A 15562-nucleotide genomic window follows, 5' to 3' on the forward strand; every position below is an offset into this window, starting at 1 on the left:
CCCATTACTCCTTCTTCCTTTCTCTCTAACTTTTACCATACCACAAAAAAATTACAAGAATAAACACAAAACTCCTCCCCTTTCCCCCTTCGAACCTGAACATCATCCAATTTCTTTCAGGCTAATAAAGGAAAAAATACATAAATGAACCCCAAGAAAACATCCTGTCCTACAAACGAAAGTATATTCCTAATCCAGATAACATATCAAAAATCCGACCAAGAGACCCCTCCCCTACATCTACCCCATACTCCCATAATCTGCTGAGTCTTCAAACTCTGACCATTTTTCCCACTTACTATTAAAGGCCCCAGCTTCTCCCCTCCTCTCTGATATCTACTGTGATCTCTGGCGCACGTGATGACATGCATCGCTAGAGGGCATCATAGTGAAGAGACCGGATCAGCAGCTTTCCATGCTGGATTAGACAGTCGGGAAGAACACGGAGAGGATTGCATTATATTCTGCATTGGAAGAATGGCGGCGCTGAGCTAAATTACATGTATTGCAGAGGCTGCTACATTGGAGGAGGGGGGGGGGGGGGGGGGAGCTCGCAAAGCACCACTGACTCAAGTATTTTGGTCCCAAAAATGCAGGTTTATACTAGAGTATATATGCTAATGACTTAAAATAGAAAAAACAAGAAACATTTAGGAAGAATTCACTCTTATTGCGAAAAAACGGAATGTTTTCTTGCATGCGTTTTTTGGCTTTATATACAGCAGCTAATGAAAGTCAATTTGAAGTCGCATGTTGTGTGCAAATGTATGCTACAAGATGTAAGTTTATTTTATTTTTTTTAAATTCGTGTTTATTCAACAAAGAAAAGGAACATATGCAGTGTAGCAGTGCGCCTCCTAACTTCTCCAACAGTCTGTAAAACAGTCTGACGTCAATCATTAAATCCAACAAAGTATATAGCTTCAGCATCAATTATCACTGTGGAAGATGAGAGGTATTGTTAACAATAATATAATGATAATATATAGAGCTCAGATTGAATTTAAATTTCCAAATATTCTATCTTTTACAAGATCATAATCAGCAAGACCAGGGGTATCTAACCATGGAGCCCATATTTTCTCAAATTTTTGAGGGGCTCCTCTGTGAGCATATATTAATTTTTCCATTTTCAGATAATTATTCATATGTAGTAACCAATCAATAACCTTGGGAGGGAGTGGTTGTTTCCACATCTGAAGTATTAATTTTCTAGCTTGGAACAACGCCCTTTGTACCATTAATTGCATATGTTTTGCCATATTCAGGCCAGATAATAAACCCAATACACAGGTTTTAGTTGTTCTTGAAATGGCAAAGCAAGTGACAGTGTCTTAGGCCCGGTTCACATTAGCGTTCGCTGTCCGGATTCGCCGGGCCGGATCCGGACCGTATACTGTACAGACGGAATGGACGTTCGGCATAGCAAAAAGTCTATGAGACTGTACACACGCGTCCGTTCCGTACGGACCAGAGCCGGACCGGATCCGGACTCCGGACACTTTTCCAACATGCGCTATTTTTAAGGACCAGATCATCCGGCCGACGCACCCGGACCAGAGCCTGACTGCACCGTCCGGCAATAGAAACCAATGGAAAACGGAAAGCACAGAACACACTGGCTATAAAAAACGGACGTTCTACCTCACTTCCTATGCGTTTTCTAGCGGCCATTTTGGATGGGGACACGTGGGCACAGCATTTCTGGAGTGGAGCAGCAGTGACTTTGTGCTGGAGTTGTTTGGCAGTATGTCGGACGTGGAGGTGAGGCCTACAGCGGAGGACCTGATTCTACAGGTGCAGCTTCTGCTGACCTCCCAGACCCCAGGAATTTATATAGTGTGTTATCTCTTTAAAAAAATGGATCCGGATCGCAGCCGTATTCATACCTGATTGAAACCGTATGCAAACGGACCGGATCCGGATAGGAACCGTCCGGTCCGGATCCGGTCCAGACATCCGGTCCGTTTTTCCCAAAAACGCAAGTGTGAACGGGGCCTAAAGTGTCGTTTGTTTTTTTTTTGTTTGTTTGTTTTTTTTTGTGCATACAAAAACATGGAATTTTAGCAGCAGCGTAATTCTCTATTGACCTCCATTAGATGTGCAGTGTTTGGATTTTTTTGCACATATGCAATTCGTATGCAAATTTTAGCAAGTATGGACCCTGCCTTAAACTTACTTCCAGCCACATAAGTTGGGTTGACTGGTGTCACTAGACCCAAAATCTGTCTGTTAAACAGATGAAGATATCTCTAATACCTTGCAGTGTTCTCCCCAGAATTTTTTTCCAGCCGGGTGGCATGAAAAAGTAGCCGGGTGGGGCAATATGAGAGAATGCAGGGCTGGTGCTTCTTTGCACAATTGTGCTTATAGCAGAGGAGGAGAGCAGATGACAGCCGGGTGCTCACCAAAACTAGCCAGGTGGAGCACCCGACTAGAAGAGCCTGGGGAGAACACTGCCTTGAAAACCTTTTATATCACACGTTTCATTTGTACTGTAATCGGAAAGGAATAGGCTAAGAAAAGTCAGTGCAGGATCCCTCCCAGAGCTTGTCAGATATGTTCTCATGGCTTTGAGAGGGTCCCTTTACTGGACTGCCAGAAAACTAATTTTGTTTAAAAGGAAATAAATATGGCATAAATATGCCACATCCCTATCATGTCAGATGTCCTTTACTGCTGTATCCTAGTCAGATTATCCATACTACTTGAAAGAGTGGTAAGGTAGAGGAGGAAAAACAAAACACAAGCATTGGCTAAGTCCCTCATTTTCAGTTGAACCACCATGCTGTTCTTTGCACAATAATAGGGTCGTCTTTATTGCAGACACAAAAGAACCAAACAAAGGATTATTGGCTTTGTTGTGATGACTTTCATGTGTATTGTGCAGATATTTTGGCACACTGCTGACTGTAATGTCTCTTCCAGTACCATGAAAGACTTTGAAATGATTCTGGAGATGAAGATGAAGCTGAATCCCACAAATCCGGTAAGAGAGAAATCTCTGTTCTGTTGACTTTGCTGCATGAGATTTGCTTTCACCCACAGTAAACAATCTCGCGTACTTCAGCCTTTTCTTCTGCTGGTTAAAGAGTACCTGAAATGACATAAGATAAATGTGCATTTATGGTCCCAAGCCTACTTAGAGAGAAACTTCAATGCAAAATTGAACTTCATCCCAATGAGATATACCAACCTCTTAGCCAATCACATTGTTAGTGGGTATGTTTATAGAAGGAAGATGGTGCATTTTTTTTCTTGTTTGTTTATTATGCCGGCCAGCTGTAAAGATGCTGACCTGCAGGTTCACAAAGGATCAAACGATGAGTGAATTACACACTATCTATCTGCCTTTCAGTAAAACTCCTCCTTTAAAACGTGCCTTTTTCCCCTCATTGTAATGGGTAAGAATCCAGGGCTCTACATTAGCAGCTCTGCAGTGAAACTGTGTAATCTATCTCTTACCATTTTGTCCATTTTCAAGATGTATATATTTGCATAAAATATACATTACATTAACCACCCCTATGCTCAATAGTAATGTATAGCTTCTACATTAGGAAATAAAGCATAGATGATGCGTTTTTTTTTTTTTTTATTTCTTTTCAGGACTTGATGCCTTGGGACCCCCCTTACTATGCTGGTGTTTTACGGGCAGAAAGGTAATGCATAATGACCAGGTGAAAAGTAATGTTTTCTAACTTTGCAGCTCATAGACGATCCCTATTTCCGAAGAGATTTGATTATTTAACATTTACATGTCCCGCTAATTATGCACATGTCAATTCAGTTAAGGCTCAGTAACTTAGTTAACCACTTAACGACCGCCTAACGCCGATAGGCGTCGGCGGGTCGTTAGTGGTATAGCATGGAAACGGCCGCTCGATCGAGCGGCCTTTCCATGCTAGTTCACGGAGACTGCCTCCGTGAACAGTGTGCGAGCCGCCGATCGCGGCTCGCACGCATAATGTAAACATGCGGGGAAGAATTCCCCGCTGTTTACATCACACGGCGCTGCTGCGCAGCAGCGCCGTGTCGTAGATCGGCGATCCCCGGCCTCTGATTGGCCGGGGACCGCCGCATTCTGATTCGCCGGCATTGACTCTAGGCGGCGCAGGACGGATATCCGTCCTGCGCTGCCCATAGGAGGAAGGGGAGGGACTGAAGGGGACGGAGGAGGAAATTCGCTGCGGAGGGGGGCTTTGAGGAGCCCCCCCCCCCCGCCGAACGAACAGAGGCGGCGGCGATCAGACCCCCCAGCAGGACATCCCCCTAATGGGGAAAAAAGGGGGTAAGTCTGATCGCCCAGCCTCCTTGCTGATCTGTGCTGTGGGCTGTAGAGCCCACGCTGCACAGATCAGCGAAATCACCCCTGGTCCTTAAGTGGTTAAAAGACCACTATAGCGGAAAAAAAAGTAAGCAGTTAAAATCTGACAAGACCAACAGGTTTTGGACTAGTCCATCTCCTCATGGGAGATTCTCGGGGTTTTCAAAAGTATTTCCTGAATGGCAGTTGCTAAGTCTACTTGCCAAAATAGTAAGATACCGGCCAGCCTCCTTACTTACAGTAGTTGCACACTATTCTGGCAGATAGAGGTAGCAACTGCTGTTCAGGAAATGCTTTTGAAAACAAAGAAAACCCTGAGTTCCCCATGAGGAGATGGACTAGTCCAAAACATGTCAGTTCTGTCAGATTTTAACTGCTTACATTTTTTTGCTGTAGGGATTCTTTAACAGTGTGCAGATTTATGAGTAAAATTACCGAATATAACTTGATGAATAAAATTGCTTATTTGTTTTTAAAGTTTGCTCATTTTTGACCTCACCCAAATTCATGTTCTTAAAATTAGTAGTGCCATCATCTTTACTGCTTCCAAGGTAAATCACTGTGGGAGTTTTCCTCCCATCTGTTTGGGAGATAAACTGACATTACTGCTCATTAGAGTGCTTTAGGACAGAAGGCTGCATACCAATATACAGCAACATCCTATATAAAAAGCCCTGTTCCTGTGCCTGACCCCTGATCTAGAAGAAAACTCAAGAGAAAAAGTTAATTGCACATTGCACGCCATACCGCCGGAAACGACGGGTCCGACAGACCCTCCCGCTGTGCGGACGTTCAGCCGACAGTAGCACGTGTATACGCGCTGTCGGCAGACTGATAAGGCGGTTTGTGAACGATCCGCTCAGCGGACCCGTTGTTTGTGGTGGTATGGCGTGTGTATGCGCCTTTAGGCCCCGTTCACACTGCACGCGTTTCCAGCCGCGTTTTGGAAACGCGTGCGGGTGGCCCGACACACACGACATCAGACATTGCATAGAGTGCAATGTCTGATGTTCACACTGCATGCGTTCCGGACCTGTGCGGTCCAGGAACGCATGCTGCACGCATTTTTAGCAAAAACGCGTGGCTGTCCCATTCACTTTTCAGTGATGTGATCAGCCACGCAACGCACACAAACATGGATGGCGTGCGTTCGTACGCGTTGCGGTCCGCACGCATGGCCATCCGCGTTTGTGATGTGAACGGGGCCTAAGAGTCATATTTGTGTTCACAGAGCTTCTGAATTCAGCTTGCAATGTTTTCTCTAAACAAAGATGGACACCTGTTCTGTACCACATGGAGACCTGCTGGACCACTAAGAATAAGTGCATTTTGGTGTTAGGCACTTACTCTTGGGAGGGTATATTTATTAAAGGGGAACTTCAGCCTAAGCAAACATACTGTCATTAAGTTACATTAGTTATGTTAATTATAATAGATAGGTAATCTCTTACTCACCCTGTTTTAAAAGAACAGGCAAATGTTTGTGATTTCATGGGGGCAGCCATCTTTTTCATTGGGGCAGCCATCTTTTTGGTGGAAAGGAGGTGACAGGGAGTGTGAGACACAGTTCCAACTGTCCTGTGTCCTGATCACTTCTCTCCGCTGCGTGCGCTAGGCTTCAAATCGCAAATTAAAATTTTTAAAAAATTAGCACCAAAACAGCAGAATGAGAACAACATCAGAAATCCCATCATGCTTTGCACAACATCAGGTGAAAATGCCTGGGCAGTTTTTTTTTCTGTGCAGCTAAAAATGAGTCTTTGGTAAGAAAAACAGTTACGATGCTGTGAAACTGTTAGAGAGTCTGAAGCAAGAATAAAACTCGCTTTTTACCTTTATATTCAGCGGGGGCATGTTTGCCCCTGCTAAAACGCCGCTATCCCGCGGCAGAACGGGGGGTCTGTACCCCCCAAATCCCCTCCGTGCTGTGCGGGGAGCGCTTCCTGTTGAGGCAGGGCTAACGGCTATAGCCCTGCCTCTCAGCGCGTCTATCAGCGCTGATCGCCGCTTCTCCCCGTCCCTCTCAGTCTTCCTTCACTTTTCAGTGCTGCTGAGTATGATTTTTAGTCTGGAGGTTCACTTTAATTAGCAAATGCCTTTTTAGCACATGGCTGCACGTTGTGGTACAAGAGTTTGATCTGTTTGTTAAAGCAGTAGGATAAGCCATACTATGCCAGGGAAAAAAAACACATAAGTAGATAAATACTTGATCTACTTACATAACACATGTATTGTACTGTCCACATTTTGATTTCAGTGAATGTTATATAGTAAATTAAGAGAATTCTGTTCCTGGTGGGGGACATGTCTTTTGCCCACAGTTTAGGCTAACTTGTGATGTCATTTCTGCCCTTTACTTTTTTCTTTTTTCCTCCAATCGCCGAGTCACCTCCAGCCTTGCTTGTAAACACAAGTGAGCAGGGGATCAGGTTTCAGATAAGCAGCTGGCAGGGAAATAAAGGGAAGAGGAGGAATATATTATAGATAAAAAGAACCCCCAGCATGCAACTTTTTGGCACTGACTACTAAAGGGTCAGTGCTCCTTAAGTATGTGATAACTCCAAATCATAACAGAAAATTTTTTGAATGCAGGATTAGCATCTTTATCACCTAATACACTCAGACCAGTTGCTGTTGAAATTCGATTTTTATGGTGACACTCCCGCTTTAACCAGAGATAGACCCCGGTAGCCTTCAAACATATTAGGATTGTTGTTAAACTTCTATGGGCTCTACAGCACTAAAACAGTAAAACATGGATAGTTTGAAATGATGCTCTGATGTGTTTATTTGGAAGGTTTACAAATACAAATTCGGTTTTTGTGATACATTTTGTAAGTAAAGTAGTGACTTTTTCTCCTAGAAGCTTTAGAAAATTGCCTGTATAGTTGACAGCAGGTGGCGCTAGCAAATAATAAAAGGTTGTTTCTATCTTGTGCTTTACTGCTGGACAGCCAGAACTGCTAGGATTTTGCGGAGGGCATAAAGGAGTGTACACTGAGAAACTCGGTGAAGCTGCTAGTATATTATCAGCAATATTACCGATATTCTACTATCAGGCACTGTATAATTCTGATGGTATATTGGTAATATACTATCTCTTTACCTAACCTACCTCTCGCACTCCCCCTCCCCCCCCCCCCCCCCCCCCAGCTACTCTTAACACATTACTACCCCCACCTACGTCTACATTCTCGGCAAGGTTTCTGTGAGAGTCTGGGGGTTGTGTGAAGACCCTTTAGGGGTTGCATGTTATTTCTGATTATTATAGTTAGACACCACAAAACACATGTTTATAAGGGCAACTGTAAGATGTCACAGTGGTGGCCACCTTCATCATAACACTTTGGCACATTTTTATAGGAGTACACAGTTGTTTCCGCAATATCGTGATATGGGTACAGACGCACAACCACGTGAACGTTGCTTAGCGTCACGCCACAATAACGACCGCCACAGTGGATCAGATCGCTAAGATCTTTGAAAACTCTTGCGCAAAGTACCACGATCGCGTGAAGTCTCATTCGCTTCTAGCGTGTAATGTCACTTGAAGTCAGGCATACCTGCCGGCAGGAAGAGGCATCACTAACGACTGCCATCAAGGGGACGTCGCAGGACCCGTCAGTACATAGCTTTAGAGGCAGATGATCAGCAGGACAGCCAGGCAACTAGTATTAATTAAAAGGATCGAAATATGGCAGCCTCCATATCTCTCTCAGTTCAGGTGTGCTTTAAAGGATACCCGAAGTGACATGATGAGATGTACATGTGTATGTACAGTGCCTAGCACACACATAACTATGCTGTGTTCCTTTTTTTTTTTTCTCTACCTGAAAGAGTTAAATATCAGGTATGTAAGTGGCTGACTCAGACAGGAAGTGACTACAGTGTGACCCTCACTGATAAGAAATTCCCCTTTTTACCTCTTTCTTGCTCTTAGAAGCCATTTTCTGCTAGGAAAGTTTTTTTTATAGTTGGAATTTCTTATCAGAGTCTGAGTCAGGACTGAGTCAGCCACTTACATACCTGATATTTAACTCTTTCAGGCAGAGAAAGGAAAAAAGGAACACAGCATAGTTATCTGTGTGCTAGGCACTGTACATACACATGTCTATCTCATCATGTCACATGTCACTTAGGGTATCCTTTATGCTAATTTCACACCAGGACGTTGCGTTAGAGGGGGCGTTAAGGTCGCATAACGTCCCCCTAACGGAACGCCTGGTGGTGCTAGACCTGGACGTCAGAGTGAGCTGCGTTGTGCAGCTCACTCTGGCGTCAGTGATGCCGTGATGCGCACTCTTGTGCGCATGCGGCATCACGTGGTCCCGCCGGCCAATTGCCGCACAGAGCGGCTGCTCCAGGAAGTAAACACTGCACGTCATAACGTGCAGTGCATATTAATTAGTGTGCCTGGCCGCTCTCCGCTCCTCCCCAACATTTCTGAGCATGTGCAAGCAGTCTAACGCGGCTCAGCCGCGTCCAAAGTACTGCATGCAGTACGTTGTCTTGTGACGCAGCGTTACAATGTAACGCAACGTCCGCACTGTGAACAGCCCCATTGATTTTTCATTACTGTGCGGTGGGCTGCGTTACAGGCTGCTCTAACGTGCGCCTGTAACGTCCCACTGTGAAACCAGCCTTAAGGTACAAAATACCACAATGTGACCCAGTACCAGATAGTGTTTTGTCATAGTTACTAAAACAGAATAGCATTAAAGCGGAATATAACCCTGCATTTCAACTTTGCTCTAAAACATTATTTACAGCATATTATATGCAACCAGCATTTTTTTTTTACTAGACCAGCATTGGAAGGATTACACACAGAGTTTAAAGTTCTGTGGAGAGAGCTGCTCCCGGCAGCCAAAGTTTAGATAGATAGATACATTTCAGTAAACAAAATGTAGCAAGTGGTGAATGTTACACACTCTTTGGCTGTCCTCCAACTCCTGCACAGCCAGAGAGAGTGAGTCATTCCACAGTTGTTACATTTTGTTTTGCTGAAATGTATCTATGTAAGGCTCAACACACACCATACAATCTTGGTTGTTCAATCTTACCACTTTCATGTAGTATAAGAGCTTAACCAATCAATCATTCAAGGTATTTTCAATCTGTTGGCCCTTACACTACATAGATTTGGTAAATCTGTACAACCAAGATTGTATGGTGTGTGCTGAGCTTAAGCCTTGGATGCGGCAGCAGTTCTCTCCAGGAACTTTAATGCTGTGTGTTTAACCCTTTCAATGCTGGTCTAGTAAAAAAAAATGCTGGTTGCATATAATATGCTGTAAATAATGTTTTCAGCAAAGTTGAAATGCAGGGTTATATTCCGCTTTAATGCTATTCTGTTTTAGTAACTATGACAAAACACTATCTGGTACTGGGTCACATTGTGGTAAATTGCAATTTGGTGGTTTTGTTCAAGTTCAATATATTTTCCTGGTTACCTTGTACGCTTTTGGAGGGGCATTCTGGGTATAATTATTACTCTATTTCAGACGTCCTTACCATTAGACCCCGGGTTAATGCTGCCGTGAAGATCTGGCAAAACTACTGTTACCAGCCATAAACAAATGCTAGTCCAAATCTTGAGTTTCTAGGCTAGAAAGGAGATCCTACATTTTTCGGAGAAAAGCCTCCACTCCCATATTGGGTATTTTGGCGAGCTTTATTAACAAAATGTTACCTTTATTCAAAACAACCTCAATAGGAGGTGCCCTAAGAAATATAACAAAGGGCCCGTTTCCACTATAGCGTTGTGGAATCGCCAGCGAATCACCGCAGGCAAATCGCATGCGGGTGCGATTCCGCATGCGTTTTTTGCCGCGATTTCGCATGCGATTTTGCATAGGTAAGGCTGTATGCGAATTTAACCATGTCACTGCCTGTGTAAATTAACATTAATACCTATGTGAAATCGCATGCGAATTCGCGGCAAAAAACGCATGGGGAAAACGCATGCGATTTCCCTATTAAATACATTGCGTGCGATTCGCCTGCATTCCACACGCAGGCGAATTCTGAGGGCCCTACCCTGCAGATTTTTTCTGCACAGAAAAACATGCGGGTAAACGCACAAGTGGAAACAGTCCCATCCACTTGTACTGACTGTGCGAATCCACATGCGGGCAACGCATGCGGATTCGCGATAGTGGAAACGGCCACAAGTCCTAACTTTTTTAACTTCTTCTTACCTTTCCTCCTTTCCATGTCTTCTGGAGCGATACAATATTAATAACTGCTGCAAAGCGGCTTGGTGAGGAAGTTAAAAAATACATTGCATGCTCATGTCAATGGTATATTGATACTACTAATGTAATTACGAGATCAAATTATGACAATTTATTATAACATAATTTGTCACATGATATATGAAGTATAATTCTGGACATCTTTACCACTATGCTATCGGAACACTCACTCACTCACTCACTCACTCACTCACTCACTCACTCACTCTCACACAAACACACACACTCACTCTCACACAAACACACACACACACTCACACACAAACACACACACTCACACACGCTCTCACTCACACACTCTCTCACTCACACACACACACTCACACTCACTCTCTCACTCACACTCACACACACTCACTCACTCATTCTCTCACGCACGCACTCACTCACTCACGCACTCACTCACGCACTCACGCACGCACTCACTCACGCACTCACTCACTCACGCACTCACTCACTCACGCACTCACTCATTCCCGCACTCACTCATTCACGCACTCACTCATTCACGCACTCACTCATTCACGCACTCACTCATTCACGCACTCACTCATTCACGCACTCACTCATTCACGCGCTCACTCACTCGCGCGCTCACTCACTCGCGCGCTCACTCACTCATGCACGCTCACTCACTCATGCACGCTCACTCACTCATGCACGCTCACTCACTCATGCACGCTCACTCACTCATGCACGCTCACTCACTCATGCACGCTCACTCACTCATGCATGCTCACTCACTCATGCATGCTCACTCACTCATGCATGCTCACTCACTCATGCACGCTCACTCACTCATGCACGCTCACTCACGCTCACTCACTCACTCACGCACACTCACGCGCACTCACTCACGCACACTCACTCACGCACACTCACTCACGCACACTCACTCACGCACACTCACTCACGCACACTCACTCACGCTCACTCACTCACGCTCACTCACTCACGCTCACTCACTCACACTCACTCACTCACACTCACTCACTCACTCACGCTCACTCACTCACACTCACTCACACTCACTCACGCTCACTCACGCTCACTCACTCACTCACGCTCACTCACTCTCACTCACTCACTCACGCTCACTCACGCTCACTCACTCGCTCACTCACACTCACGCTCACTCACTCACACTCACTCACGCTCACTCACTCACACTCACTCACGCTCACACACTCACTCACGCTCACTCACTCGCTCACTCACACTCACTCACTCGCTCACTCACACTCACTCACTCACGCTCACTCACTCACACACACTCACTCACTCACGCTCACTCACTCACACTCACTCACGCTCACTCACTCACACTCACTCACGCTCACACACTCACACTCACTCACGCTCACACACTCTCACTCACTCACACTCACTCACACTCACTCACTCACACTCACTCTCTTTCTCTCGCTCTCTTTCTATATGTAAAATAGGATCACGGATTATAGTGACAGTTTGAGCTTAGAATATTGAACATTTTCACAATATTTTTATGGTCTGAGATTTTATTTTGGACTTTTCATAAGCTGTAAGAGCCAGTCCACACTAGGTCCGGAAACGTATCCGTGGCTGCGTTTTTCAAACCTGATGAAAAACTGAGTCCCGGATACTAATGTTGAAAATGGCAGCCAGCCTCACCCAAGTAAAAAACGGATCCGTCTGTGTTTGCGGGGATCCGTTTTCAAAACCTGAACGGAAGGTCCGGATCTGCTGCATTTTCACGCAACGGATCAGGACCACGGATACACGCAGGGGTAGTGAAAGCAATGAGAAAACGCATCTCCAGCTCCACAGGCAAAAAACGGATGTTAAAACGGATAGCCTGAGCTTTATGATTGGCCCAAAAAAATCCTCCCACTCCTTCCTAATGATGGAGACGTTTTCTGTCAGGGAAAAACCTGAACGGAAACTGATGCAAAACTGATGCACTTTCATCAGTTTGCAGTACGGTGGGTACTTCCCCTGATCCGGACTGCAGTGTCCGTCCTGCAACCGGGTCTAGTGTGGACCCACTCTAAGCCATAATCGTCAACATTATAACAAATAAAGGCTTGAAATATCTCGCTTTGCATGTAATGAGCCTATTTCATATATTAGCTTCACCTGTTTAAGTTGAATTCCTGAAATAAATGGACTTTTTTGCACAATATTCTTATTTTTCGCGCTTTACCTGCATATACTTTTGTGTTGAACATGTAACTTGTTAGTATACTGTACCTTCCAAGCACCTCCATGTACCCACAGATCACGTCTGTAAGCATTCTCCCTACTTGCAGCTACAAAGACACTCCCAGATGCCCTCACACTTTACATGCTGCTATTAAGTTGTTTTCCTTACAGGTTCTGTGCCAATAACTACACCCAGTGTGCCAGCTTCCACACATTGGCTGCATGGTGTGCCAGTTCTAACACTCTTGTTCTATGCTGTGTGCCTGGGAAGGGTACATAGAGATAGAGGTGGGACTGCTGGGGAGAAAGGATGATGGACAAGAATTAAGCATACAGGGCAAAGGAAATCTAACACACAAAGTGAGCAGAATGGAATAATAGTGCAATATGTGGATCTGAAATCAAGATTGTATTGGAAGAGCATGCATGAGGTGTAAAATAAGAATGCAAAGTGTGTAGGAAGTAAAGATTTGAATGGTTCTGTGTAGAAGATAACCCCCCCCCCCCCCCTCATTTCTGTTTCCTTTCTGCTCCCCATTTTCTTTCTGCTACGAATGGTACATTAAAGATGGTCATTGGTTTTGTTTTTCGGAAACGATCTTATTTTCAAGAAGGTCTTGAACTGGAAGGATATATTGTATTTAGTTAAACCACAGCATTAAAGAGGGATTGTTAGCCACAGAATCAAATTCCATTTACCCGCTGCTCTGTGTCCATTATGCAGCCTCACCCTGCAATGTAAGCAAGGGGTGTATCCGGGTAATATAGAACCTATGGCAAACACTGAAATTACGCCCCCGTCCGGTCAGAGCCGCCGTCCTCTGTAAAAACTGCATCTTTTCTCGTGTACTTGTGTTATGGTGGCCTGTCTGTTTTAGCTCTGGTGGCCTGTCTGTTTTAGCTCTGGATATTGCTGAAGTTACTTTTTTTTGGCAATCTCTCTCTTATTTTCTCTCTGTCCACATTTCTAACACTAAGCCAAGTTCACCCTACATACATAAATTATGTAGCCATGTTCCCCAAATAACAATTAATCTGATCTAAGGTCTGAGTGACGGGGAGGCAAGGGGACAAGCATGGCGGCACAGCAGAGGGGCAGCCATGGGGACGCAGCACGGAAGTAGACATGGTAGCCTTGGTGGCTGTGGTGCCTATGGCATGAGCCATGCCTACAACCCTCTAGATACGCCTCTTTTTCAAGCACTCCAATCTAATCAGAAATGTTTCTGCTGTGATAAAACTTATCTTATCGCCAATGAGAAGGAAGCTTGTCATCAAACTCCCACATTTCCTGGGATAGTATGGCTGTAATCAGAGCTGGAATAAAAAAAACACCTTGCCACAGAAAATATTTTACAAGGCTAACCTGAAGTTTCAGACTTAAAGAGAACCCGAGGTGGGTTTGAAGAATATTATCTGCATACAGAGGCTGGATCTGCCTATACAGCCCAGCCTCTGTTGCTATCCCAAACCCCCCTAAGGTCCCCCTGCACTCTGCAATTCCTCATAAATCACAGCCATGCTGCTGACAAACAGCTTGTCAGAGCTGGCTGTGTTTATCTCTATAGTGTCAGTCTGCTGCTCTCCCCGCCTCCTGCAGAACTCCAGTCCCTGCCTGCATCACTTCCCTCCCTGCTGATTGGAGGGAAGGGATGGGGGCAGGGACCGGAGCTATGCAGGAGGCGGAGGAGCAGCTGAGACTGACACTACAGATGTAAACACAGCCTCACAGCACGGCTGTGATTTATGAGGGATTGCAAAATGCAGGGGGACCTTAGTGGGGTTTGGGATAGCAACAGAGGCTGGGCTGTATAGGCAGATCCAGCCTCTGTATGCAGATAAGATTCTTTAAACACACCTCAGGTTCTCTTTAAAGAAATTGTAATTAGCAGAATGTGCATGTTTCCTGTTTACTTGGTTAATCAATGCACCAAAGGAAAAAATGTCAGAAAAGACACTATGTGCACACACTGTGCACGTGCACTGTGAATGTAGCTAGTACGCATATAAAATGTCAGATTGCAATACAATAGGCTGCAGAAGAATTCACATTCTAAACAAGTGTAGCCCGTCTTATCTTTTCTGTGTTGATCTTCTCCGCCAACCCCCTCCCCCCCCCTTCCCCAAATTGTCTTAATCTGAATCCTGAGGCAGAAAGAACAACCTATAATGAGCATATGATTCATATAGAATGCAACCCGCAGATTCTCCACTCGTCATTTTCAGTTACTCTTCTAGCTTGAAGCCTCTAATCCTGTAAGTGCATGTTTAACAAAATCTGGAGGCAGACATGCAAGGCCTGTACAATCCCATTGTTCTAGAATGCGTATGGTAAAGGTTAGGCCTCGACAGCACACTGACAGCCTTCCTCTGAGAGCCATCAAAGCTGGCATTTAGGTAGACGCAATCTGTCACTGTGTAAGGCAGCTTTCTCTCTAGTAAGTAGAATGTTAATACCCTGTGATATTAGGTGACAGAAGATCTAATCGTGCTGCCAACAGAATCCACAATATATATCCCATTTGTTTTTCCAAGTTCAGAATTCAATTATTAACGAGGCATTCTGGTAAACTCCAGTCCACTTGACAGTATGCCTGGCATGCTGGTGGATAGACATGGTCAATGAGTATCTTGTATGTATATTATGTGTCGTGCCACTGCTGACAACCTCAGTATAATATCACACAGTTATACAGTAATTAAACAACCATAAAAATAATAAAATAAAAGCATAAGGAAGGAACCAAATGGATAATTTTTCCTATTATTCAGAGTTTGCTGTGGTATATCCAAT

At 44.6% G+C, this 15562-nt stretch overlaps 1 protein-coding gene across 1 annotated transcript in view; it reads left to right on the forward strand.

Moving 5' to 3' along the window:
• Positions 1-15562, forward strand: part of MIPEP (mitochondrial intermediate peptidase) — a 130046-nt gene that overhangs the window by 20491 nt on the left and 93993 nt on the right. The window contains exons 9-10 of the mRNA XM_068266943.1: positions 2929-2989; positions 3610-3662. Coding sequence (XP_068123044.1) covers positions 2929-2989; positions 3610-3662 — 114 coding nt within the window. The remainder of the gene's footprint in view (positions 1-2928; positions 2990-3609; positions 3663-15562) is intronic.

This window comes from Hyperolius riggenbachi, chromosome 2 (genome assembly GCF_040937935.1).
Source record: "Hyperolius riggenbachi isolate aHypRig1 chromosome 2, aHypRig1.pri, whole genome shotgun sequence".
Classification (NCBI taxonomy): domain Eukaryota; kingdom Metazoa; phylum Chordata; class Amphibia; order Anura; family Hyperoliidae; genus Hyperolius; species Hyperolius riggenbachi.